Source organism: Hyaena hyaena, unplaced genomic scaffold (assembly GCF_003009895.1).
Source record: "Hyaena hyaena isolate Hyena2069 unplaced genomic scaffold, ASM300989v1 scaffold_117, whole genome shotgun sequence".
NCBI classification, from domain to species: Eukaryota; Metazoa; Chordata; class Mammalia; order Carnivora; family Hyaenidae; genus Hyaena; species Hyaena hyaena.
In genome coordinates this window covers 2,866,350-2,893,435 of record NW_024080749.1, presented here as the reverse complement: position 1 = coordinate 2,893,435, position 27,086 = coordinate 2,866,350, and the positions used below count along the sequence as shown (strand labels likewise).

The 27,086-nt window shown below is 40.5% G+C and overlaps 1 protein-coding gene across 2 annotated transcripts in view; it reads right to left on the bottom strand.

Annotated features, from left to right (window-relative positions):
• NYAP2 (neuronal tyrosine-phosphorylated phosphoinositide-3-kinase adaptor 2) overlaps positions 1-27,086 on the bottom strand; it is a 182,861-nt gene that overhangs the window by 133,951 nt on the left and 21,824 nt on the right. For both annotated transcript variants that reach the window (XM_039236817.1, XM_039236819.1), the window contains one exon: positions 19,156-19,457. In XM_039236817.1, the coding sequence (XP_039092748.1) occupies positions 19,156-19,457 (302 nt within the window). The remainder of the gene's footprint in view (positions 1-19,155; positions 19,458-27,086) is intronic.

The window sequence follows — 27,086 nt, the reverse complement described above, 5'->3', positions numbered from 1 at the left end:
TCTCTCTCTGACCCTCCCCTGCTCATGCTACCTCTCTCTCTCTCAGAAATAAATAAAACATTAAAATTTTTTTAAATAAAAGAAAACAGAAGCAACCTGTAATAGTTACTTTAGTGGCCCCCAACGAACTTTAACTCCAGCATGCAAGACCTTAAATAGCCTCTCCCACATCAAGTCCAGCTTTGACCATGTGACTTGCTTGGCCAACAGGGATATTAACAAGAATGACACATGCAAATGTTTGATAAATACTTAAATATCAGGTGTGTTCTTTTGGAAATGCTTGCTCTTGGAAGGTGGCTGCCCTGTTCTAAATTGACACTACTGAATTGTGAGAACCCATATGAAGAGAGGCCCTAGAGGTTGAAAGACCACCTTCTAGTCAAATTTCTAGCTGGAAACAATAGCATAAGTGACCTCAGCTACACTCTATGGGGCAGAGCCACTTACTGTATTCAGTCAAACCCCAGAATAATGAGAAATAATAAACCATTGTTAATCCACAAAGTCGTGAATCTTTTGTTACACAGCCATAGGTAACTGGTGTATCACTCCAGAAATTTTTTAATTCTCAAGACAAAGTCAAACCACAAACCAGAATTCCTATCCATTTCCTCATTGTCTTTTCTTTGAGGACAGAAGAAGAAAACCACCCTGTCATAGGCCTTTGTCATTTGATCGGGACTTTCCTCCATTGGTCATCTCCTCTCCCTCTCTTTTGAATCTTTCTCATCACCATCCTTCCTTGTTCTTCTTCCTCCCATAGTTTACATAAGTATGGATGTACATATCTTACTCTGATCCCTCATCCCTTCCAACTATAACCCTATTTGTCTGCTTCCTTTCATGGCCAGCCTTTCAAAACTCACACCTTCCCTCTCTCCACTTCCTCATAGTCCATTTTCTTTTCAGTCCCTTTCAAATCTGCCTTCTGTTTCCACTATTCCCCAGTTGTGTTTTTTACCCCATCCTGATCACAAATGGGGACCAGGATACCCCCATTATTAAGATATTGCCAGATTTAACAGACTCACTTCCACCTACTACCTATGTAAGCTCTCAAAGACTTGTCACCAGTTATCACTATATCACATTGTACATTCTTTTCTCTTGGCTTTTAAAATACCTCTTGTTTTCCTCCTACCTTACTAGTTTCTTTGTCTGGTTTGTCAACTTTCTTTCTTGGCTTCTCGTCTCACACCTGACTGAATCCGAATTACATGTAGGTGGGTTGTTTCTAGACCTTATGAGTTTCTTCTGCTTTCTCTCCCAATGTGATTCTAGCAAATTCAGTGACTACGTGATATCTATTCCTATGACAATCAAATTTATATCTCTACCTCGAATCTCTAGAGAACTATATCCAACTATTTACTGTTTACCTCCCCTTAAATATCTGACAAGAATAATCATCTGAAACTCAGTTTTTTTATTAATCTTCCCCATCTCAGTGATAACTCCATCATAAATTCACATGCTCAATCTAGAATCACAGGAGTTATGTTTAATTCTACTGCTTATTCTTTCAAGGAACATTTAATTGAACACTTCCCACCACCAAACATACACTAGATTAATATGATTCTTTCACTGCTTACAGTTGATCACAGATGTGAATGGATAATTACAATACAACTGGAAGAAACATAGTAATGGGGAGTAGATAAAATATGTCTACAAGCAAAAGGATAGGATTCAAGTGCCACTCTGGGACATAGAGGAAAACATTTTAAACAGCCAAGTTCTGAGAACTTTTGCTCTCATTACAGGAATTGCTCAGCTTCCTGTTTGGCTTATTACTTGAAGTTAACCATACAAGTTAGATCACAAATTTTGTATCCCTTAGGATAAACAGTTCTCAGATTTGAAATAAATGTTTTCCTAATGTAGAGCCTCTGTCAGGCTGTGGATCCTGACTGTTGATTTGGATTTGGATGAGTCCCTTCCTCATCAAATATCTTCGACTTATTCTGCCCTCAGTGTTGCAACAGAGTATGGCTCTAAACTCCATTTCTTTCTCTCTGCCTTCTTGTTTTACTCCAATCTAGCATAATTTTAGAGTTGTAGGAAACTTGATTTTCCCAGTAAACCTCCTACTCTCAGACACATGAGCATTATGCAATTAAACAGTGAGGTACATTGCTTAATACACAGATATTTTTATTTTAAACACTTACATTTGGTGACAACTTGAATGTTAATAAGATTACATGCATTGTTCATGTATCATATTTCACCCAGAAAGTGCTAGAAGATTAAGAATCATGAGCAGTTTTCCTCTGTCTAGTGTGATAATCTCTGGAAGTGCAAGGTTTAAAAGAAAATGATTGTGCTTCATATGAAAACTTTATGAAGTATTTTAAAGTATTAATAAGGTATGGATTTCACTGTACCTGTAGGGATAGGAAATGCCACAGGTAAGACTGAATACCACAAAGAATTTCTCCCTAGTTTAATAAATACTCCAGTGGAGTAAGAAATTCATGGTAACAGACATAAGTTGGTACATACCAGTGAAAAGTAATTTGCAAGAATGATCCTAATTATTATTAATGTATTTCTAATTAGTAGATTTAATATTAGTCTCTGGAAGTTCATTTCCAAATACATAAAGGTCAACTTTGATATATATTTATTAAACACAACATGTTTCGGAAATTTGATAGGAAAAGATAAGATAAGATAAAAAAGATAAGAAAGAGTAAGAGCCTCAAGGATACACAGCTTAAAGGAGAAGATAGTCATAGGAAAAAAATAGCAATGCCAAGCATGGCAATAAGAGTATGGAAGCGAGCACATAGAAAATAATACTGTGTTCTAGAAAAATACAGTCCTGGAAGGAGCTGGGTAAGTCTTCACTCAAGAAGGTTTGAACCAAGAATGTGAAGAATGTATGGATGTGTAGAATCACCCTATTGTACATCTGAAACTAATATAACACTGTATGTTAACTAACTGGGATTAAAATTAAAACTTAAAAAAAAAAAGAATATGATAAATTTTCCAAGGGCCATGGGAAGTAGGCCAGAATTTTAACACAGATAGATCCATGAGAATGACAAGGGGCAGGGAGGGGGTGAATTTGGAGGGCAGGAGGGAACACTGAGCTCAAAGCTGTGGGCAGAGCCTGGGCTGAGCAGAAGAAAGGAGGTTGAGGAAGTCAACAGAGCCAGCTGGAGACAGCCTTGAGTCTGCAGAGAAAGTGGCTTTGCTTTCAGATACTGTTTTAAACTAGATTTGTGTTTTGGAAACATGAACATTAAATACAACCTTTTGAATTTATCTAATGATGAAAAGCTATGGCTGCTCTGTTTATAATTTAAACACCTATAGATCTTTTGCTGAAGCTCATTCTTGACTCACAACCTTCCAGACTGCAAGAAAAATATGTAAATGTAGTCAACAGCATAATGTAATGAGTTTTCATCTATACAGAGCTCTAAGATTCTTTTCTTACTGATAGGACTTATATATCCTAAATACATCTATATATCTACATCTAAGTGTCTATACCTATGCCAGTACCAGTGTCTATGCTTTTATCTATAGCTAAAGCTGGAGATATATCCCTGGTAAGGAAGGGATGGAATGGGACTATGAGTAACTGCTCCAAATATAAGGGTAACACTTTTCAATTTCTCATCAATTCCACTGCTCTTACCTTGCTCTGAGCCACCGTCATCTCTCACTTGGATTACTGCAATAGTCACCTAAGTGATATCTCTGATTCTATATCTGACTCCTATGAGTCTATCCTCACTTCAGTCACTACAATGATTCTTTTCAAACATCATACCACTTTTCCACTCCACTCTTTGAAAGGCTCCCTTGGGTGCAAAGCCCTAGGAGGGCCTAGAAGGAAGGTCCTGCAATATCTCACCTTCTTTTTCCTCTCTAACTTCTTTCTTGGTCTTGCCTTTTCTTTTCTTTTTGTTTTTTTTAAAGAAAGCTTTACACCCAATGTGGGGCTTGAACTCATGATCCCAAGATCAAGAGTTGCATTCTTTAACTACTGAGTCAGCCAGGCACCCCTTGGTCTTGTCTTTTTTATCCACAATGTTCCCCCAACCCTGACCTCTTACCTATGTACTTCCTGACTTTGGGTCTTTGAAGCAAATGTCTTCTCTATCTGGAACATTCTCCCTCTAGACATCCACCAAACGTACATCCCCACCTCCTTACTGTCTGTGCAAGTTATCAATTGATTGTCTCTCACTTCTAACTTTTCCTGCTTCTGACAGGAGATCTAAGCTCTTTAAATATCTTCTCCTGGGCCAGCTGGCACAATGTTGAGCTTTGTCAGTATAAGATACTGGAAAAACACTGCAGTAAAATGAGGTTTTGCTTCCTGGTTCCAACAGCTCACCAGCCAAGTTCCCGCAGTGCCAGTGGCTTCCCCATGTCCAGCTCCTATAGAGCATACAGCTTCTCTAGCCTGGCTCCGGAAACACCCAAAAGCCATCAGCTGCCTACAGCAATTCTCCCCACCTCAGGTGTTCTTGGGATGGAGTAGCTGTGATGAGAAACTTCTATGAACGGTTTTTCCCCGCACCCTAGAGAGAGGTTCTCTGGCAAGTTCCAGAAGGTGGATTTCCAGTAAAAGCACTGTTCCATAGGAATGTTTATGCCATCCAGTAATCCCCAACTGTGCCTTCCAGCAAGGCCTGGAACTCAGCTGCAGCTGGAGGGCACTATCTCTGTCCTAGGAGTAGGGGCTGTTCCTCACGTGTTCTGTACCTGCATTCTCTGCAGTTTGCTTTATCTCTTACTAGTTGATCTCCTGTTAATATAATATAATACTCTGTTAAATGATTCTTTACAGTATATGCTTCTTATTCAAATTACCATGTGGTTTCTCCTGACTTGGTCTAGACTGAATCAATATCTTAACTCACATATCAGGATGAAGTCTTTTTGGCTCTCTCTATTTAGGTGTGCCTGCCTTCTGGACCCCTTTGCCTTGCTCTGGGGTCTTGCTCTTCTTTCTTCCATGGCATTTATAACCTTCCAGCATACTTGCAAGTTTATGGGTTTATTCTGTCTATGATTTATGAACTCCTTACTCTTACTAGAATAAAAATATCTCAAACGTATGTACCTTTTTCCGAAGTTTGTTCGTGGATGTATCTCAAACTCTTAGAACAGCAACTGGCACATAATAGATGCTCAGTGAATATTTGTTGAAGGACTAATCACACAGATCACACGCAGCTGCCTCTCCGCATATACTGTTCCATATGAGGGGGAGTTAATATGTTTCCAGCAGCTACAGTCAGAATTTCTATATCATTTGGGCACTCAGAGAGGCGCCAACCTTTCCTCTTGTCCTAGATTACAGATTATAGAAGTTGTGTATTGCTACATGTAAAGTCCTTAAGATACCATAGAAGAATGCGGTCCCAGCATCTCAAATGCATTTAACTATGTTAACCAATCAATAACTCCTTCTTCTGTTATTTTTTGAATGTGGCAATTGGTTTTATATTTAATTTGCTTGTGTTCACTGTCAAGCTGTGTGCACATGTTGCTAAAACAAGGATATTCACAGTCACTGAAACCTGACTTCATGTTAAGATTATAAGAGAGAGAAAAGCACCTGAAGAATAGATCTACATAGCCTTGAGCTAATCACACATAGATAGAAACGTATATTTCCTTTTCTTTTCCAAAGTTTATATATCCTGTAAATAAACATGGCCAATATACCCAGATACAGTTAGGGAAAAAAATAAAATTGAAATAGGTAACAACAGGCAATGTCTATTTTTAATTTCTCATTGCGATTTAACATATGGATACAAAGTTGATTTATTTTATGGAAGTGAGTATCTCCAGGGTGAAGCTCATCTTTCTGTACTCTTAGCTTTCTTTTACAGATAACCCAGTCCTTTGTATCTCATAAAGATGGAAAACTTTATAAGGTAAAATAAACATCTAAACTCCCCAAATAAAGATTATATATGGAGGGGCGCCTGGGTGGCTCAGTCAGTTAAGCGTCTGACTTAGGCTCAGGTCATGATTTCATGGTTCGTGGGATCGAGCGCCGAATCGGGCTCTGTGCTGACAGCTCAGCTCAGAGCCTAGAGCCTGTTTCAGATTCTGTTTCTCCCTCTCTCTCTGACCCTGCCCTGCTCTCTCTTTCTCGCTCAGAAATAAATAAAAAAACATTTTAAAAAAAGATTATATATGGAGAGTAGAACTTTGGGTTTTTGGAACTACAGGGAGTTAAATCAGCTTGGTTAGCCACATTTTCCAGAGATATAAGAGCATTCTCACTCGGAAGCAGTACATTTTTTCATTTTAAGCATTTCTACATGGAATATTTCTAAAATGTATCGCATCTTCAGGCACCTGGCTGGCTCAGTCGATAAAGCATGTGACTCTTGATCTCAGGGTCATGAGTTCAAGTCCCACATTGGACACAGTGTTTACTTAAAAAAATTAAATTAAAATTAAGATATACTGCATTTTTATTTTCAGCAGTTTAAGACACATTCTCTGAAAAGCCATGTCTGTCTCTTCTAGTTTGAAGTGGGTGCCCTTGAATGCTCATAACAGACAGACCCTGTACTTCCCCAACCAAAACACTGATCCCACTGCATTGTCATGGCTTGTTTGAATGTCGTTGAGTTGTAATGTCTTTTAGGGGACATGACATATCTTTCCTGTTTCTCCATATGTGCCAGGCACATAGCAAATACCTAATAAATATTTGTTGACTAATGACTTCCTCAGGGGCATCACCACTAACACTGAAAGTAACACAGGGTGAGAGTAATCAGGCATTTTGAACAGGTGATACTCTTGGGCTTGACATAAACTGTATAAATTCTTTAAATTGTGTTTCTATTAGTATCAGGTAAAACAATCCTTGTTGTTCTTTTTTCCATGATGATTCATTGTTTCTAACATGCTATGGGGATGTGAAAACAAGACCTAAAAACAAATGTATACTAAGTTAAAAACAAACAAATAAACCTGCAACTGACATTCTGTAAAATTCACAAGTCTCAGTGCTAGGAGTTTAGCTCCAGTAAGCTCTCCTTCTTTTTTTTTTTTTTTTTAACTCTCCTTAGTTTTAGCTGTTCTCATTAGATGAAGTTGTCAGAAAGCAGAGGTTTCCGAAGGGTGATGTGTTCCCCTGTTCTGCCCCATATAATCAACTTAATTTAATACATATTAATAGCAAAAAAGAAATGTAAAAAGCTTGTCTTAAATCACTGCCCTCCCACTTATCAAGAAAAATAACAGAGAGCAATGAATATTATAGAAGCTCTCAGTACAGACACACGGCCATAAAACCAAAGCACTCTTTTTGCAATAAGTGGATGCTTCACCGAGGTCAATTAAAGGAAAGATTTATGCACATGTGAAGTCACTCTGCCTTAAAAAATGGCTTTACACACTCTTCGTGAAGGTAGAGTGAGGAACAGCTCAGAAGCTGAAAGCCTATAAAATGGAAAAACAGAATTAATCTGTAGGATATCCCTGGTCTTTAAGACTATGACAGAAATGGTGAAGGGAAACCTCGCAATATATGAGAATAGGGAAGACTGAAACTAACTCCAAATGTCACTAAAGAGGAAGAAATCTCATGTCTCTATTTAGAGCATCTCAACTGAGAAACTTGTTTCTTATACCTTATCTGAATGGCACAGCTTGAACCTTCTTTGACTTATAAGATGAGGATAAACTTAAAAGGTCTACAGTGCCAATAACACATTACAGCCTGTCAACCGTATTCTTTGCCAACACCCATAATTGATGTATGTACCTACCAAGATTCAGAAATGTAAAACAGTGGAGAAAACATAAGGCCTCACAAACCTAATGCAACCTCACTGTGAATCATTCAGAATGGTGACTCTACTCTAAACCAAGCTGGGATTCACTGATAGGTGGATGGCATGCGTAGGTGTCTTGAAGGATTAATGGAAATTTGCCAGGGAGACTAACTTGGAAACGACATTCCAGACAGAAGAAAAATTTCACATGCACAGAAGGGCCCGGGAGCAGGGACATGTTTGGCTTGTTCAGAGAAAGTTATGTAGGTTAGGGCCGCTACGAAGGGCATGCATGGGGGGGAGATGTGGCTCTGTAGGCAGGCAGGGGTAAGATGATGAAGACCATATTCGAGTTTTGTGCTTTGATCAGGTAAATGATGAAGTGGATAACAAATGACCCAGAGACGTCAGTAGCTGGATAACGGTATGACTGGATGTGCAGGTGAGAAAAATCCTCTCTGACAGTAATAAAGAGGGTGGATTTGAGAAGAAGAAGAAACTGCAGGAAAGGAGAGGAGTGAGGTGCCCAAGCAGCTGTCTGGGTGAGAAATGACGATGGTCTGAGATGGGAGAGTAAAAGCATACATGATGGAGAGGGCCAGACGCGGGAGGTCTGAGGAATAGAATCTGGATACACTTGATAATGGATTAGATGTCCGGGGTAAGGTAAGGAAAGCAATCTGATAAGGCTCTTACATTCTAATTTTGGCATCAAGAGAGGAAGCACGGAGGAATTGGCTGGTTCAGTGTGGACATGATGAGTTTGAGGACTCTGTGATGTGTACAGATAGAGGTGGGTCCAGAGATTCAGTCAGACATTTGGAGAGTATGTGGATTCATCACTTATTTATTCAACAACTATCATGATAGAAGATAAGAGCCAAGGGCAAAATCTGGAGACACCATCATTTAAGAATCAGTCAGAACAAGAGATACCATCAAAGGGGATTTAGAGAGCAGTCAGGAAGAAAATCAGTAGAGGGTGCTACATGAACAATAATGGAGCCGCAGGGTTACCAACATGGGAGTTACCAATGTCTAAAAGGCTGAAGAGAAATAACAAAAGATAGGCACAGAAGGAAGCCACTGACAAGGGAACCAAGACTGATTCAGTGATGGTGGAGACTATTAATAAGTCATGCATCTGGAACAAACAAAAGTGGACTCAGTGGAGCAAGCAATTGAGATACCAACTGAACAAGGAGACGTACAAGACAGTGGCTTGAAGAGGCCATAGGGTCAAGGTTGGAAGTGGGTTACATTAATAGTCAAAGTTAGATTAGTCTGAAATGAACTAATCCTATTTCTACCATGCTTTGGAGGAAGCCCACCTTCTATTGGACTAAAGATTCCTTCCCATTTTTGTTTTATCCATGAGATGGAGAGTGTTGAGATAAATAACTGTTTGGTAAAATATCAAATGCTTTATGTAATAATCAAATGGAAGAGAATGTTTTTTTATCAGAAACACTCTGAGAAAGACATGGACTGGGGTTGGAAAGGCTGGTAATGAGCTGGGTTAATTCTCAGGGAACATGCTTATGTAAGTCCAAGGAGACTCTGAACTGATGGTGCTCTCAGTTATCTTCAGGCCCTAGGGGCCAGGCTGAAGTCTAAAGAAGTACAGAAGAAGTGAAAACTTTGCAGAGCAGGGAAGGAAATAAAAGGGGCAGAGGTTATTTAAGGAAAGCAATCTATAAATTCCTTTCCTCCATTTTTCTGACAAAATCTTAGTAATTAGTAACTTAATAACTTACTACACTAGTTCTCAGTGTTTTAGTATAATTGCAAACAAGAGATAAATACCTACCCAAGCTTGACACTACACAAAAACAGAGGCCGTGGGGAAAGTTGCAATGGGGGTTATGTTTAGTTTTCTCTACATCCTTGTTAGATGCATGCTTTTGTATGTCCATGTACACATAAATGGGAATTGATGAAATTGTTTTAGTTCAGAAGTTGCATAACTTGGGGAACATGCAGCCTCATCTTTATTGGTCATCAAAATGCTATTCAACAAGTAGGCAGAAGACAAGAAGGTACATAGCTTAAATTAACACCACTAACACCACCACTACTATTCTCTAGCCCCTATCCATGTGGTGGTTTTGAGGACAGTGATGTGGGCTGGGTAAAACTAGCCCAGTGGGTCAACAAGAGAATTTACCAACTCGGAAAATCAGCAGCAAAGATCAAACAGACTGACATTTATACATGACACGGTTTTAATTATTTTATTAAAAATTTTTAATGTTTATTTATTTTTGAGAGAGTGATGAGCAGGGGAGGAGCAGAGAGAGAGGGAGACACAGAATGTGAAGCAGGCTCCAGGCTCCAACCTGTCAGCACAGAGCCCGATGAGGGGCTTGAACTCAAGGACTGTGAGATCACATGACATGAGCTGAAGTCTGACACTTAACAACTGACTGAGCCACCAAGGCTCCCCTACACACCACAATTTTAAATATTTGCACCACTTTTGATTATTTTACTTGGATCATTATGTGCTAGAAGTCCTTTAGCATGGAAAGTATGGGACTGAGGAGTGCATTTTCTCATGCCTTTCAAGTAAGTTTGAAGTCAAAAGAAATGAGCTTTTCCTACTTTAAAACTCAGCAAAACAATCCAGGCATTTTGCTCCAGGAGTGGCTTTCCTTATGGGATAAAGGAAAGACAAAAAGAGAAATGAAGAGGGGAGTTATATTATGCCTTATTTATTCACCAATTATTTAGATTATTTTATGATATCTGTATTATTCTAGTGAATTACAGTTTCCTTCTCACATTGCTAATTAATTTTCCACAAATTGACTTCTGAAGTATTCAACCAGATAGTTGGATGAGTTCTAAAAAGGCTATGTGTACATATTCTCTTTCGTATCTTTCTGAGTAGGCAGCCAGAATTCTAGGCCGGTCCAAAGATCCCTTCCCTCTGTGATTTACATCCTGTATAATTCTCTCTCCTTGAGTGCAAGCAGGGCTGAATACAACGTTTTGTTTTGTTTTGTTTTACTCAATTGATTAAGTGACAGCATATGGAAAAAGGTGAAGGGATTTTCTATTGTAATTAAGGTTCCTAATCAGTGGATGTGGTTCATCAAAAGGGAGATTATCATAGATGAGCTATTCAAAAGAAGATCTAGGCCTTCCCTGAAGGGAAAGAATACAAGTGAGAGAGTTCCCTTCTTCCTCCCTCTCTATTTTTCTCTCTCTCTCTCCCCCTCACCATCCTATAAGAAATAAGCAATCTTGTGTTCTACAACCTCAAGAAAATCAATTCTGCCAACAACTATGTGAGTATGGAAAGGACTCTGAACCTCTGATGAGACACCAGCCCTAGCTGGCACCTGGACTGCAGGCTTGGGAGACCCTGAGAAGACTCCTGACTCATAGAAATTGTGAGATAATAAAGGTATGTTCTTTTAAGCCACTAAGTTTGTGTCAATTTGTTGCAAGTGAACACCCTTAAAATGAAAGTCCTGATCACCACACTCAGAAACTTTGAGCTTATTGGTCTCTCAGGGAAAAATCCATTTGTGCCAACAACATAGACAAAATTCCTCTTACGACTCTAAGACACTGAGATAATTGAGGCCAAATCCAGATTCTCAATAGAAGGTTGTTGGGTGAGACTATCAGAGGCGAGGTAGCTCTTTGGACCAAAGTCAACAAATATGGCAAGGACTGAGAGAGCGATGTGTTACGTGATGATTGATTTTCAAACTGTTTCATTCACGGGCCTTGGGGCACATTTGGAGGAAGATCACACACACTGTGGATGTACAACCCTGTCTCCATCTGAGCAGCGCCTGGTTCGACAGATGGCTTTAACACTAGGAAACCTAGCAGCTTCTGATTCTGTCAACCTGGAAAGAGAAATCCAGGAACACGGGACTCTAATGATAATCTCCACATCGCATCCCATAAAACAAAGAAGAGCACAAACCAGAGCACTAGCCAATGCCGGAACTAGGAAGATTTCAAGAGCTCACTTTCCCCCCTTTCCTTGTGTTTTATTAGTGCCATGCTACATGGGGCCTTGAGCACTCGTCAGACAGACACTGTGAAGTACAAGTGCCACTTGCCATGTGGAAAAGGCCCTAAGCAGGCAAACTGTGGCCATCAAAATGAGTCATTCATAAAAGCCACCCAAAAAGCCACTGCTGAGCCCTCTGAAAGAAGAAAAACTGTAGGTGACAGAGGAAGGACCCTCTCAGGAAAAGATCCGAGCAAATTCAGAAAAATCTGAGCAGATACTCAAGAGCCCTACCTGGTATGTCAGTTTTTCCCGAGGTTCTCTCATGTCGTTGACTTTCAAGATCTGGGCTGGGAAGGCTGGAAAGCCACTGGCACTGTCTGAACCACCCTTCACTCCCTGAAAAAACAGCTCAGTGCTGAGAGGAAGTGCCATGTCCTCCATTTTGCTAATGCCTCTTACCTCACGTTTTCTGCCTAGCAACTCGGTAAGATGGATTACCTTTAGCTGTGATAACAGGTTACCACAAACACAGCAGCTTAAGAATCAATGGCCTCATCTTAGCTCACACAGTTCTTTAGATCAGAAGTCTGGGCACAGCCAGAACCTGGGAGGCTGGGTTCTCTACTTGGGGTCCCACAGGCTGAAATCAACATGGCGGCCCAAGTGTATCCTTGTCTAGAGATGCTGGAGACAAATCCACTTCCAAGCTCATTTTTGTTGTTGGCAGAATTCAGTTCTTTGCAGTTATAGAACCGAGGTCCTGTTTCCTTGCTGGCTTTTAGCTGGAGACTACCTTCAATTCTTAGAGGCCACTGATATTCCCTGTCACATGACTCCATCGATCTTCAAGCCACCAATGGTATGTTAGTTCCAGGGAATACGAAACGTGACGTTGCCAGGGAGTGGGGACTCTTGGACACCCTCTTGGATACCATTCCACCTACCACACAAGATGACTATTGTTATTCCCACTTTACAGGTGAGGAAACTAAGGCTGAGACAGTGTTAAATACTGCCAGCACTGATGTGAAACCAATGTCTGTTTGCCTTTAAAGTCCCTAGGGATGGGCATGGAGGAGGGCACGTGAGGGGATGAGCACTGAGTGTTATGTGGATACTAATTTGACAATAAACTATTTGAAAAAAATATATAAAGTCCCTATTTCTTTAACATGTCAGGCTGAGTTGTAAAAGGAATAGTCTTCAAATTTTTGTGTGAGTACCTTATAAATGTCTGGGATCTGGGCTAGTAACTAAGCAAAAGCAAGTATACAGTATACAGGCCTTGAGTGGTGCTTATTTTGGTCCCTAAACCAGAATTCTGAAACCTGAAAGTTTTCCCAAGATAATAAGCACACTCAACCTTCTCCTCCTCTCTCTTTAAATGCCCTCAGGTCGTTTTTGAAGCTTTATCGGTAGAAAATCAGATTTGGGCACCTTTCAATTGTCAGCCTTGAACAAGGAAAGAACAGCAAATATTCTTTGTAGGAACAAACACTTTATTAAAATGTGTTAAACTGCTCCTTTCAGAGCTAAACAACTAATTACATGGAGGAAGCCCCCAAGTTGTCACGCCAGATTTTCTGGTTTCTAGAAAGGATTTTTTTAAGGCAGTGCTCGCTCTGTGATGTGATGGCAGAAGGCTGAGTTGCCAAGCTGGGAACAAAATTGGTTATAAGTGACATGAGGGAACAGACCACTTGTTCCGTTCACCACTGGGTGCACACTAGAACAGGGAGGTGCTCACAGTACGGGCTGAATAAATGAAACATGAAAAACAGCATTGTTAAATGTTGGAACTTTCTTCATTTGGTAACTTGAAAAAGTAATTTGGTTTCTTGTTTGTTTTTATTTTTAAGGCAGTGACTTTATAATGCATTTAGCCTTTGGTACTGGCTTTACTTACACATTTTGGTTTTTTCTTTAATTTTTTTAAATTTTATTTTTGAGAGAGACAGAGACAGAGACAGAGAAAGAGCAGGTCAGGAGCAGAGAAACAGGGAGACACAGAATCGGAAGCAGGCTCCAGGCTCTGAGCTGTCAGCAGAGAGCCTGACATGAGACTCGAATTCACTAATGGTGAGATCATGACCTGAGCCAAAGTCAGCCGCTTAACTGACTAAGCCACCCAGATGCCTCCACATTTCAAGTTTTTAAGGATGGTCATAATTCCAAATATCTCTGCAGATACTCTAATTTTTTATTCACAGATGTGACTTCACTAAACATCTCTGGAACATAAAATCAGAAACCAGGAAAATTATTCCAATTCCAAAAACTATTTTCTAACTGTTTTGTAAAGAGACAGTCACAAAATAATATTATAAATTAAGAATTAAAAATAACCTCAAGGATGCCTGGGCGGCTCAGTCGGTTATGCCACCAAGTTCGGCTCAGGTTAATGATCTCAAGGCTTATGAGTTTGAACCCTGCATCTGGCCCCCTGATCAGTGCAGAGCCCACTGTGATCCTCTGTATTCCCCTCTCGGTGCCCTTCCTCCACTTGCACCCTCTCTCTCAAAAATAAATAAACATGAAAAGAGAGAACGAGATTTTTTTTTCTGAGAGAGAGAGAGAGAGACAGCATGAGCAGGGGAGGGCCAGCGAGAGAAGGACATACAGAATCTGAAACAGGCTCCATGCTCTGAGCTGTCAGCACAGAGCCCGACGTGGGGCTTGAACCCACGAACTGTGAAATCATGACCTGAGCCGAAGTCAGACACTTAACCGACTGAGCCACCCAGGGACCCCAAGAGAACGAGATTCTTAAAAAAAAGGGGTGGTGGTTCATAGCAAATGGAAGGTAAAAAAAACACTTAGTTTTGGGAAATGGACAATATAGATGAAAGGGGTCAAAAGGCACAAACTTCCAGTTACAAAATAAGTCCTGATGATGTAATGTACATTAGTGACATTAGTTAAATACTGTATTGCATACTTGACATTTGCTAAGAGAATAGATCTTAGAAGTTTTCAACACAAGAAAAAAAACTGTAACTATGAGCGGTGACAGATATTAACTAGACTTACTGTGTTGGTCATTTTGCCTTATATAAAATATTGAATGATCATGTTGTACACCTGAAACTACCATGTTATATGTCAATTATACCTCAATTAAAAAAAAAAGCATTCTTTGTTTTTTTAAAGGACTCTAAAATGTAAAAGTATTTGAAGATTAAAGAAACATATTTTCCTCATTATACAAAATATTATACTAATGTCATTAGACCATGAAAATATGATTACTCTGGCAATTATTTCCCTGTTATTTGGGCTGTTGTATAAAAAGGTTAAGCCTAACGTGTAAAGTATGGGAAAAAGGTGTTCTCTTTTCCTCTCCTATTTGTTTTTAATACATGTGTTGTACCAAACTCAGATTGTATGCTATTCAGGTCTATTAATAGGCAGTTAAGAATGTCTTAAAATAGTATTAACTTGTAACTGTAGAGCGATTTCTTTCTACCATGACCATGATGGGCATTAGCCCAGTGGGTTGTCAGAAGGCTGTGAGGGAGTTAGGCACCATCAATTCTCAGTTCTTTATACACATTTTAAAGGTAAGGAAACAGGTTTGTTGGATCACTTGCTGAAGGTCAATGTTTGCTTGTTGATTCTAAGTACAGTCTCTGCCTCCACCACATAGTGTTTAGAATGATGACGCTATGAAGGAATTGGACACTTGTTTACCTGAGCAGTGGGGGCAAAGAATGTGAACTTGTACAGCTCCTGCTTCCTCTGGATCCTACATGAGACATTGTTGGTAGGGCCTCTCATCCTTTCCAGTTAACTCCCTTTATGTCATTTAATCTACCCCCAAACTAAGTAGGCACCACACTGAAGCAATAAAAAACAGCAATTAAAATATTTATCGCATACTTGTTGCCAGTATATCTTCTCCACTGTATATATTTTAAAAGGTGTTACAATTGTAGAAGATTCTAAAATAGAGTCACAATATTTATTTTTAGCCTGATAGAATTATAATTTTTAAAAACTAAATTGTACTCTCTCAGCATGTAATTTTTTTGTGTGTTCATTAAGCTATATTTTTCCCACTCTGAAAAGCTATTTTGCTACAAAGTCCAGTTCTTTTTTACTTTTATCCACAGGGAAGTCATAATCCCCTACTTAAATAGAAGCCGGTTACCATGGAAATCATTCTAATGCCACTGAATCAATATTTTGATTTTGCTGACATTTAGTGTAAAAAGAAAAGACAGACTAAGATTCACAGAAGTCACTTTTCATCTTTGTTATAATTTTGATAGCTAGAAAAATTCGTAAAGAAAACATATGCTTTGTAGTGAACTCCAGTTAACTCCCGGTTATAAAGAACTGAGAATTCATAAAAGAACAATCTACATATTTATATGATTTTCGCTTTGTGTGTACACATATTCACGCATGTATTTGGACCCCCCTATATTTTTTTTCTCCATCTCTGAATCGAGCCCTGATTCTCTCTTGTTATTGAAGTCAAAACGTGGTAGACGAGATTTGAATACATCCAATTTTGCAATTGCCTTTTATGAAGTGTTCTCAAGAGGTGAAATTTGCATCAAGAATTTCGCATCTTCTGGAGAAGGTGACCTTTTCTACACCAGATCCTAGTAACCCGTCTGGTCCACTGAACATCTACAAAGAAGTGCTACTGCTGAAGTTCCTCAGTCTGTCTTTATTGTTCCTTTTGAGGAGAGGTGTGGAACTCAGACCTCCTGTTGAAGAAGCCTCATGCCGACCAAGTAGTTTTCCACATCTAACTGAAGTCTTTGTGCTTCTGTAACTTAGCTACTCTCTCCTCTTCTACCCTCAGAAAAACAAAGACAATAGAGCTACTGTCTTCTGTTTGGTAAGTAGCTATTTGAAAGCCTAGATTTTTAGATGATGAGGGGATGTGAAGGAGTTAAGAGGTGCTCTACCTCAGGAATTAGGTACCTAAAGTATGTTAAATGAACGGTAATCAGCTGTATTTTGAAGACAACTGAATCACCACTCAAATGTTTCTTCTGTGGGATGTCCGTCATGTATTTCTGCACGCGTTAACTCTCATGACCCCATGCCCCCCTCTCCTAAGGGGGGAGGACCCTATGCTGAAGCATGCATTTTATGCTGCTTCCTATGGATGCTTCTGGTAGCATTGCACTGCTTGATCACACACTCCTTACTGGCAACTTTCTTCCTCTGTTTCATCTTTCCCCTCCCCTTTGGGTGGTTCTTTTTTTATTCCCCTGATTCTTCAATATTTCCTGATGAGCCTCAGCACTCAGATACCACTGTTCTAAATCAGTAAACTACTTCTATAAACAATCTAATATCATTGACTATGGGGGTTTTTGACATGAGAGGTAGGAGATGGGTGAGTTATGGAAATAAGATCACAGAAAATAAAGAGAAATGGAAGACACTGTGTATCAACAGCAGAGAAAACCAATGAGGAAGATTTAAAATTTACCAAAGCAGATCTCCAGGGCCCTTCAGTGTATTAATTAACAAGTTAATGAAACACCTAACTTTTTTCTATCAGCATCAGTGTGTTATAAGCTGAAGGACATACTGATGACCTTGGATCAGAAGGAGAAGAAGGGGTTTACTTTCTAATCTACTCTTAAGGCAGCAGAGGAACAAAGAAGAGGGTTGCGCAGATAGACAGACATGAGTACGTGCAGGTGCATGTCAGTGCTATTCATTACAGCAAATCAAGCTGGACAAGCCTAAGCATTCATCAAGGGAAAAACGATTAAATAAAGTACTATGATGTACACTTCTTTTCTTAGAAACAGTGTTTCTCAAATCAAATGCCATGGAAATCGAATGTCACAAGAGAATAAGTGAAAAATAAAACACAAAACTGTACACGTCATGATTTCAACTTTGTAAATATGCATACACATGCATGTTATTCACACAGGTTTTCTCATACATATGCACATAGTCATGCTTTCACATGTGCGTTTAGTAGGAAAAACTGAGCCTAAAGGGAGATTTTCCTTGTAGAGTGTGTGGATGAACCCCACTTCTGGGCATTTATTTGTATTCTTCAGTAGGCTCTGAAGCTTTTGTTTTTGGCTAAATAGGCACGTGGACACCAAGATGAGGGAAAGGAGAGATGAGGGAGATGAAGGAGATGTGTTGTGCCTCATGGACCCCCCCATTTCATGGACTAGGCTTGAGAGTCTGTGGAAGGATTAGACCAGAAGGTGAGGGAACTTTCATGAAGGGTTGGAGAGCCCATGTGACAAAAGATAACTTCCCAGTTGAGGAAAGGACCACTGGCTTCCGCTCGCAGCTGCAAGCCACTATGGAACTTGGTTCCCTGGGGGCTCGGGGAAGCCTTCTGTGGAGAATGTCAAGAACTACAGGGTGAGAGAAAAACTAAGGGTCCTGGTAGAGCTGTGCTCTCAAGCTGGCCATGGGCAGCACTGGGAACCTCGAAGAGCTTTCCACAACTCACACACAAAGCTCTGGATGGGCTTGTCTCCAAGCACGCAGTAAAACGCTCTCCCTCCAAGGGACTCTCAGGAAAAACCCAGAAATGCTGTAACTTACTTATGCGAAGAACACTAAGGATCTGATGAGATCCACGGCTAACCTGACCTACTTCACACTCACAGGCCAACAAGGAAGGGGAGAGAGATCTGTGTATTTCATAGCCGAGGAAAAATAGAGGCACACACAGAATTTAGAGATAAAGATTGAAGCAGACACTGAAATATATACACAGCATGTGTGTGTGTTTACTACAGACGCACGCAAGTGCATAAATCCATATTCACTGGAAGGAAGTACACCAAATTGACAAAATCATTATTTTTTTTTCTTCTTCTTCTTTTTAAATTTATTTGAGAGCGAGAGAGAGGGAGCTCAAGTGGAGAAGGGAAGCAGAGGAAAAGAGGGAATTGTGAGCAGGCCCCACACAGGCGGGATCCTGGGATCATGACCTGAGCTGAAAACGAGAGTTGAAAGCTCAACAGACTGAGCAACCCCCACCCCCATACCTCCAATTTGTAATTTGCCTTCTGTATATTTTTCTGCTTTACAATGTTCCCCTAATAATCACATCATACTTCTGTAGTTGCAGAGTAATACTAATCAAAGCAAGAAAATATAAATTTCAGGTATATTTTCCAGGCAAAACACCTTCCTAATGATTTGAAGCTTTAGGGGACCAGAACACACACACGCACACCCCCTTCCCTTTCTGATAACATAAATACATCTTCTAGGGTGTCACTCGTCAACACCTAAGTGGCCTCCTGGTCTCTGTGCCTCCTTTCTGGGACTTCGGGGGCCCGGGGCAGGACTGGGAGACCCAGGGGAGCAGGCAGATGCCTGTCAGCATGCAGCCCGGCGTCCGCGGCCTGTCCCCAGGGGAGGGGACCCAGGTGTTACCTTCGGGCCGCTCGGGGGCCTTCCCGCTCTTGCCGGGCGCAGGGCTGTTGACCGTCTCGGACGATGTGCTGAGCTTGGTGCTGGGGTCCCGCTTGGGCTTGGGGGGCGGCTGCCTGCGGGAGCCACAGCTGCTGTCGTCCTCGGTGCCCCCGACCGAGTGCAGAGACTGGGACCTCACGGAAAAGCCACTGGAGCAGGGATGGGGAAGTCTGTCCTGAGGAGCGGGCATCGTCATGAATCCCATGCGGAAATGTTTGCCCGGGTAACTGCCTTCGTGGCCCCGCCCCACTTCGCCACCTATGCTGTAAAACAAAGCAGAGCCAAATCCGTGAAGGTGAAGGGAGACGGGAGGGCAAGGTCACCGACGCACGCGGATCTGTCATGGGGCAGGGGACACATTTTAACGCTAGACTGCTGAAGACGCATGTCCAGTGGCACAAATGCACTCTCTACTTTTGCATTAGATGTGACGGGAAAGCAGATACAACCTGTTCATAATCGGAAATCCTAACACTTCTTATGAGCAATCCTAGTACCTTGGCCTCCAGATGTTCTCAAAATAGTATTCTAAAGGAAAAGAAAATGCTGCACAGTGCATTTCATCTGCAATTGCTTTTCTTTAAGGGAACCTTATTAGTGGCTTAAAAAGCAAACAAGAAGTCCATGACAATGACTCACAAACTGTCCTTTGACACATGACTGGGGTCAAGTGGGCAGCACCCGAGATCTTCTCCACTTCATCAAATTCATCTCTACTCTTCCCTGATTAATATAGTGGGGGGGGGGGGAGTAGCAAACAGCAACAAAAGAAGTACCATTACCAGATAAAAGATGGAGAAACGGGAGGGAGGAAGGGAGACAGAAAGGGGGCAGGAGGGGAGGGAAAGAAGAAGGAAAAGAAGGAGGGAGGCAGGGAGGGAGGAAAGAATTGCCAACCTCTGTTAGTTCTCCAGAAACCTTCAATTGCACTAGAATCAGTTCTACTGATAAGCTTGCCTCACAGAATAAAATACGATAATAATAAATAAAGAGATGCAGTCAAAATATCATGTGATATTGGGATAGTTCGAAATACCTCTTTAAGGGAGTACACAAAGTTTTAAAATGTTTATTTATTTATTTTTGGGAGAGACAGCATGAGCAGGGGAGAGGCAGAGAAAGAGGGGAGAGAGAATCCCAAGCAGACTCTCTGCTGTTAGCACAGAGCCTTGATTCGGGGCTCCATTTCACCAAGCATGAGATCATGATCTCAGCCAAAATCAAGACTTGAGCTGAAATCAAGAGTCAGAGCCTTAACCGATTGAGCCACTCAGGCACCCCAGAATATGAAAAATTCTTCAATGTAAGTTTCTTAAGTTTTATGTAGGAAAATTTGAGCATAAGAAAAATATAAGAAATCTCAGTTTTTAAGGTCAACAGATCCTATAAAAAATGACTCTTGGGCCTTTTTCTATGTTATTAATGGTGGCTCTTTTATGAAGAAAAAGGACATGTCAATATGAATTTTTAAAAGAGATTTTTCTAGAGTTTTCCTCATTTATGTTCATTCATCAGTAGAAGAAACAGAAAGAAACGTTATTAGAAATATCCCACTGATTTTCTTAGATAATGAATGGTAAAAATGTATCTTTGGGTATATGAATTTTGAAAGGCTGTTTAGTCTACCTTTCCAGACCTAAGTTTATTTAAAAGTTTTTTTAATCTTAATTTTGGCTGGCTCTGCCTTTATAAAAATGAAATTCAAAGTAAGGCTTTATAATTCAGTGTGTCATATCTTTTATAGCATTGTAATGTTTGTCACATATTGGACCTTCTGGCAGGAACAATAAGGAAAGTTTTTCTCTTTTCCTCTTCAGTTGAGGACTTACGACAATTTTGTGACCATAACGGATAGAGCCAGAAAGCTTTCAACAAGGACATGAGACTCTGATTGTGCCATTAATTCCGATGACAGCTTGTCACTCAGTCAAAAGTACTTGTTTACATTTATTTCTTTTTTTCTGAATATTTTGAATTGACATTCAGACACTGGATATACCATCTTTGCAAAACAAAATAAAGATGTGTGGAAGCTCAAGGCACTGACATGAGCAGTGGATATCCAGAAACATGAATGAAATCAAAGGGCTGGCTGGGGGAGTTGTTCACATCATAGTAGTAAGCATCTTAAGCCTGTACAGGCTGTCCAAGCATTTTATTCTCTGTGCTTTCTTCAAGAACATCAATGAAAAAACAAACAAACAAACCCAAACAAATAAATAAAGCTTACTCAAATGGAATGGTTTAAGGAAAATCATTAAGAACTTAAAGCAGACTAAGTGTGGTGGAGGCAGGGAGATGGGCATGATGGAATCGGAAGGTACATCTTTGATTTGGGATGACTGTGGCCTTCATCTTTCTCATAGATATTTGATTTCACGTGACTTTGCATCCAATCATTTTCCTTATTTCATATCACCGAATTTCATATCATTTCATATCATTTGTCATATCACCGAACAAAGAGTGCTTTAAGTGCCTTATTTAGGCAGTCATCTCATTCTGAGCAACGTAGTCACATGAGGGGACTTATGCATGTGTTAATGCGAGTAGGCATTTACGAGAGAGTTACTAGGAATAATTGTTACCAGCAATTTCTCTGTTACTTTTGACCTAAATAGAGCCTGCGCCTTTTTCCAGATGGATAATTAGCTCTGCTTCTTCATTTCAAAATTACATTTTCTTTTCAGAATAAAACAATTTCCTCTAACTTTGAATGCTTTTGTTCATATGTGGCCATGTATGGACACACACACACACACACACACACACACACACACACACACTTTTTCCAAGGAGAAATTCAGTGTATACTTCAAATAATAGTAGGTCTGAGTTGCTAGTTTAATTTGACCAGGCTGCAAATGAAGGTTAAAGGAATGGAATTAAAATACTTTGGATACAAAGGCCATTGTCCAAGGCAAGGTTAAGGTTAAGCAATAAAGGTTAAGGTTATATCTATGTTCAAGAGACCAGTAAAGATTAGTTTACAGCAAATGGAAAACGTTGGAACATAGCATACAATTAACTCCTGAATTTATTGTAGGAACATGTGGACTTTTAAAAATATGCAGATTCCAGGACCCATACTATAGACAACTACTGAATCACATCTGTTGAATCACAACCTCTGTACATCCAGCCAATGAGTTGTGTTTTATTTTTATTATTTATTTTATTAAAAAAATTTTTTTAATGCTTATTTATCCTTGAGAGACTGAGAGAGACAGAGAAAGAGCAGGGAAGGAGCAGAGCAAGAGAGGGACAGAGAATCTGAAACAGGCTCCAGGCTCTGAGCTGTCAGCACAGAGCCCAATGTGGGGCTCGAACCCATGAACTGTGAGATCATGACCTGAGCCAAAGTCAGACGCTTAACCGACTGAGCCACGCAGGCGCCCCCAATGAGTTGTGTTTTTAAAGATTACAGCCAGATGCTTCTGATGTAGCCAATCCAGGCCTCTCAGAAACATGAAGAACAATAGTTAGAGACATTAATGAGCAGACATCTGTTAGTTAGAAACAGTCAGGGAGACACAAATATCAGAAAGTGGGACAACAGAGACTTGCCAGAGACCAGCACAATATCACAGATAAGAAAATGTACAATTTATTAGTCAGATCTTGTTAGGTTATCCTCCAGTAACAAATAATCCCTGATTCTTAGTGATTTACATTAACAAAGATTAGTTTCTTGTGTGCATTAATTACATTGGTTGTGTATGAGCTGTGGTTCTGCTCTATGGAGCCTCTCCATTCTAAGATCTAGCCCCTACTGGGATATTCTAGGATCTAGCCTGTACTGGGAAATGTTCACATGGCAGAGTGAAAAGGACCCATTGAACCACGTGGTGTCTCTTAAAGCTTCTGCTCAAACAGGATATCAGATTTTTTATTCACATTCCATTGGCTCAATCCAGTCTCATGACCAAGCTTGATGTCAATGGGGTAGGGATAAATTCTCTTCCAGTAGGAGGAGGGCACTTGTGGGGATGAACACTGGGTGTTATATGAAAACCAACTTGACAAGAAACTATTAAAAAAGTAAATAAATAAAATGTTTTTAAAAATTAAAAAAAAGGTTCTCCAATAAGAAAGGACTGCAAGTTATGTAACAATATGTGGGGAAACATCATCGTCTGCAGGTAGGCAACCAAATGCTGGTACAGCAGCTGTTGTTTATGCCACTGAGATCTCCCTTCAAGAGAAAACTTGCCATAAGAAATGAAGTTAGCCAACAACCAATGACCCAGTGGTTATTATGGGGAATTTGTGTTTTCTGTTCCCGTGATTCTGGGATCAAGAGCATTAAAGATTCTGTTCTCCAAAGGAGGAACACTCTTTCTAGAAGACACAGGAAGGGTTCCATTGAGCAACAAGACATAGCTGCCTCCTGGGTAATTTGAATTCACTTTGTAGTAGGCAGTATGCCAGAATACAAGACTCCATTGTGGAACAGGTTTAAGATCTGAATCAGCAGGAGAAGGCAGGGCTGCTGCCACATGATGGGGACAGAAAGAAAAATGTGTGGAACCCCCTTTGACATTCCCTTGCCCAATTGTGATTTTGAAATGCAGGCCCACGCAGCAACCTTGGTCCAAAAAGAGTTTGGTTACCAGGGTTCTCATCTCTCATGGGAAGGACTAGTGTCACCAAACAGGCACCAAGCTAGATGGAGTTAGAAGTGTGAGAGATGTATTGAGAAAGATAACTGGGACGATGGGGAGGGAGCAGGAATAGGCAGCGCTGGCCTCAGGGTCACTGTGCAGTCAGACATCTGCTAAAAGAGAAGGAGTGGGATGGGAAGAGCCTCCTACCTCAAGTAAGAAGAGCCTCAAAGAAGCCACTGAGCCCAGCAGTGATGTTAGCTGAGGGTGATAATGAGGTGAATTCAGAATAAATGGTGGAGGGGACAGAGAGTGAGCATCAGTTGCAGCCCCCATATGAACTGTAGTGTTAAGGGTTATAGTTTATTGCTCTAACTGTTCCTTTGTAAAGTTCCCCTCAGGAAGAGTCCTAAGGAATCCATGAAACAGCTGTTTCCCAAACCTGTAGGAGAAGTGTGTCTGCTGAGGGCGAGGGCTGAATAGTGGCAGCCATGAAGCCACGTGGCTTAGATCTTCCTCAAGAGAAACTTCTTCTCCAGGGACAGCAGCTGTTAGCCACCAATTTTGTACAAGGTCTTCAAGTCTGGGGCTGTATTTTAGTCAAGGTCACTCTGACCCTGGAAAGCTCTTGGCCAAGAGTTGAACATGTTGTGATAATGGGGCCTGGCTATTTCTACCCCGGGTGAGGAGTCTTTTCTGGGCAGTCTTGGTGTCTGAGTTCTCCTATTGGCTGGCCAAGAATTTCCCGTAGCTACAGTATGGTAGGAGGCTCTTCCCATCCCACTCCTTCTGCTTTAGCAGATGTCTGACTGCACAGTGACCCAGAGGCCAGCCCTGCCTCTTCTGCTCCCTCCCCATGGTCCCAGACATCTTTCTCAATACATCTCTCACATTTCTAACCCCATCTAGCTTGATGTCTGCTTTCAAGAGGGCATTAACTGATTTATGTGGGAATACTCATGCAACCCGTGAAATTCAGAAACCAAAGAAGAGGGAAGACAAAGCCTAAAAACGCATGTGAGACCCCAGAAATAATGACTGTAAAAATAGGGCACTCTCTTGCTTCACTTAAAGGGTGGTTGGGGAGGTAGGAGCATCTCCACTGTAGGAATACTTGGCTGGAAATGAAAGTAATGTGGGCTAAAGAAAGCAGAGTCTATCTGTAACACTCAAGATAGATGAAGCCTGACACATCTCATGTTACAAAAATAAAAAATAGGTTTCATAATCCTGTATTTAAACAAGTATACTTTTTCTCACACAATGAAGACAATGTTGCAAGATCTTGATTTAGGTTACTTTTTTCCAATAGAAAACAAAACAAAACAAAAGTATTGCTTGAATCAAGGAAGGTTATTTTCCCAGAAGTAAATGATAAAATATTTGTAAACCTTTCCCTCAAACAAGTTATTGACTAATGCATAGGCTTGGACATATGTGGTCTGAAGGCATTGAGTTGTGGGATCCCTCCCCACTGCCATCATTTACCAGCTAAACAATAGTAGCTATTGATCCTTAAGACCATTTGCCTGTTAAATATCAGTATTGTCCTCGTGAATTTGTGATCAAGTTTACCTGAGACTGCATATGAAGCTCTTAGGCCAGAGTCTGACATAAAATATGCACTTAATTATTTTAGCTTTAAAATTCTTACTTTTAAATCCCGTCCTCCTGAATTTTGTTTATGGAATCATCATGTGCCTGTTAAGGCTGTTTTTAAATAGTGGTATAAGACACCACGTAACCTCAGGAAACTGTACACAAAGTCAAAACAAAATCTTGCATTCAGCTCAAGGTATCAAGATAATCTAGGCAAATACAGTCTTTGTGTTCTCCTAACTTCCTTCAGCACTTGCTTCAGTATTTTAAAGCACTTGTTGATTGGGATAGACAAAGAGACAAAACAAGAACTTCAAAAGTGCTTTGACAATGCTATTCAACAGAGACTGTTACTTGTCTTTCTGTCTTCTAGAAAACCCATCAGCATTAATGTATTGTGTCTCCTTCTGAGAACTGTCACCTTTCAGAGATGAAAACACAACCCCTGAAAAGGGTGAGCTAGCAAGGTGAGATGTCAACCCTCAGAGTGACAGAGGTATTTGCTTCTGTGTGTGATGTTGAAGCCAATATGCCAATATTTCATAGCAGAGCCTTCCTTGAGAACCAATGGAAAAAAACAGAATCCCATTCCCTACATACATACATATATGTCCTCTTTCAAGCAAACTGTAGGGATACCTAAGAGTTTGTTGCCTGGACTTTTTCTTTTCTGGAAGAATTTTGGGGAGTTTTGCTCAAAAATTTATCTCTGACACTGATGCATAATCTAGTATTTTTCTACCTTCACAAACTTCTGAATCACCTGGAATTCTTTATGTTGATTCTTCAAGATGTATTTATCTGGTATCAGAAAGGGGGCATGTTCAGCCATGAAGTAAATGGGGGGGGGGCGTCTGAAAGGAGAGCAGATGCCACAGCTGTAAAGGTGATAATAAAATTTGCCAGTGGGCCATCATCCACTAATTACTCAAATCTTTCATGCCAGGCATTGTGGAGGGAAATTAATATTTGGACTTTATTCATTAATATCATGACTTTAAAAGTTTGTATTTGATACTTCTTCCCTTTTGTCTTCTCTTCAGATATATAAGGCCAAATGCCAATGACCCGGTGGTATTCGCCCTACCAAAGGGACTCCTGCCCCAAAACTCAATCCTTTTCCCTTTCAACATTGGCCTCTTTTAGGTATCATTTCCAGGTAATGTAATCTATGTGCAAGAAAAGTTGGGCATAAAATAGGCCAAGAGGTTAGTGTGTTACACCTTTTTCTATTTTGACAGGTAATATGTCTCAACCAAATGTCAGATTTTGAAAGGCATTAATTATATTTGCCTCCATTTTGGCAAATTGAACTCATCTCAACCCCCTTGGGCCTTTAGGAGTACAAGGCGCTGTTCACATTCACTCACCCCGAGCATCATGAGAGCAAATGTCTTGTCTTCTTGCTCTTTGCTAGAGTCACTAGCACATTGTAAGTGCTCACACACATGTGTTTTATGAAGGAAAGATGAATAAAGGAAGGAAGTCCTCTGTGAAGATAGCCAGATAGAGGAATTAGTTAGGAAATTTGGTGGAGTTTTGTCATCTGTGCTTCCCAGGGACCCATTCTCCTTACTCCTGACAATGGAATTTCCTGTGTGGGGACCAGTCCTCTTTACTTGGACCCAGCCAATCAGTCACTAGATCCCTGTGGCTACCAAGACTGTTTATGGACTGGCAAATGTCTCT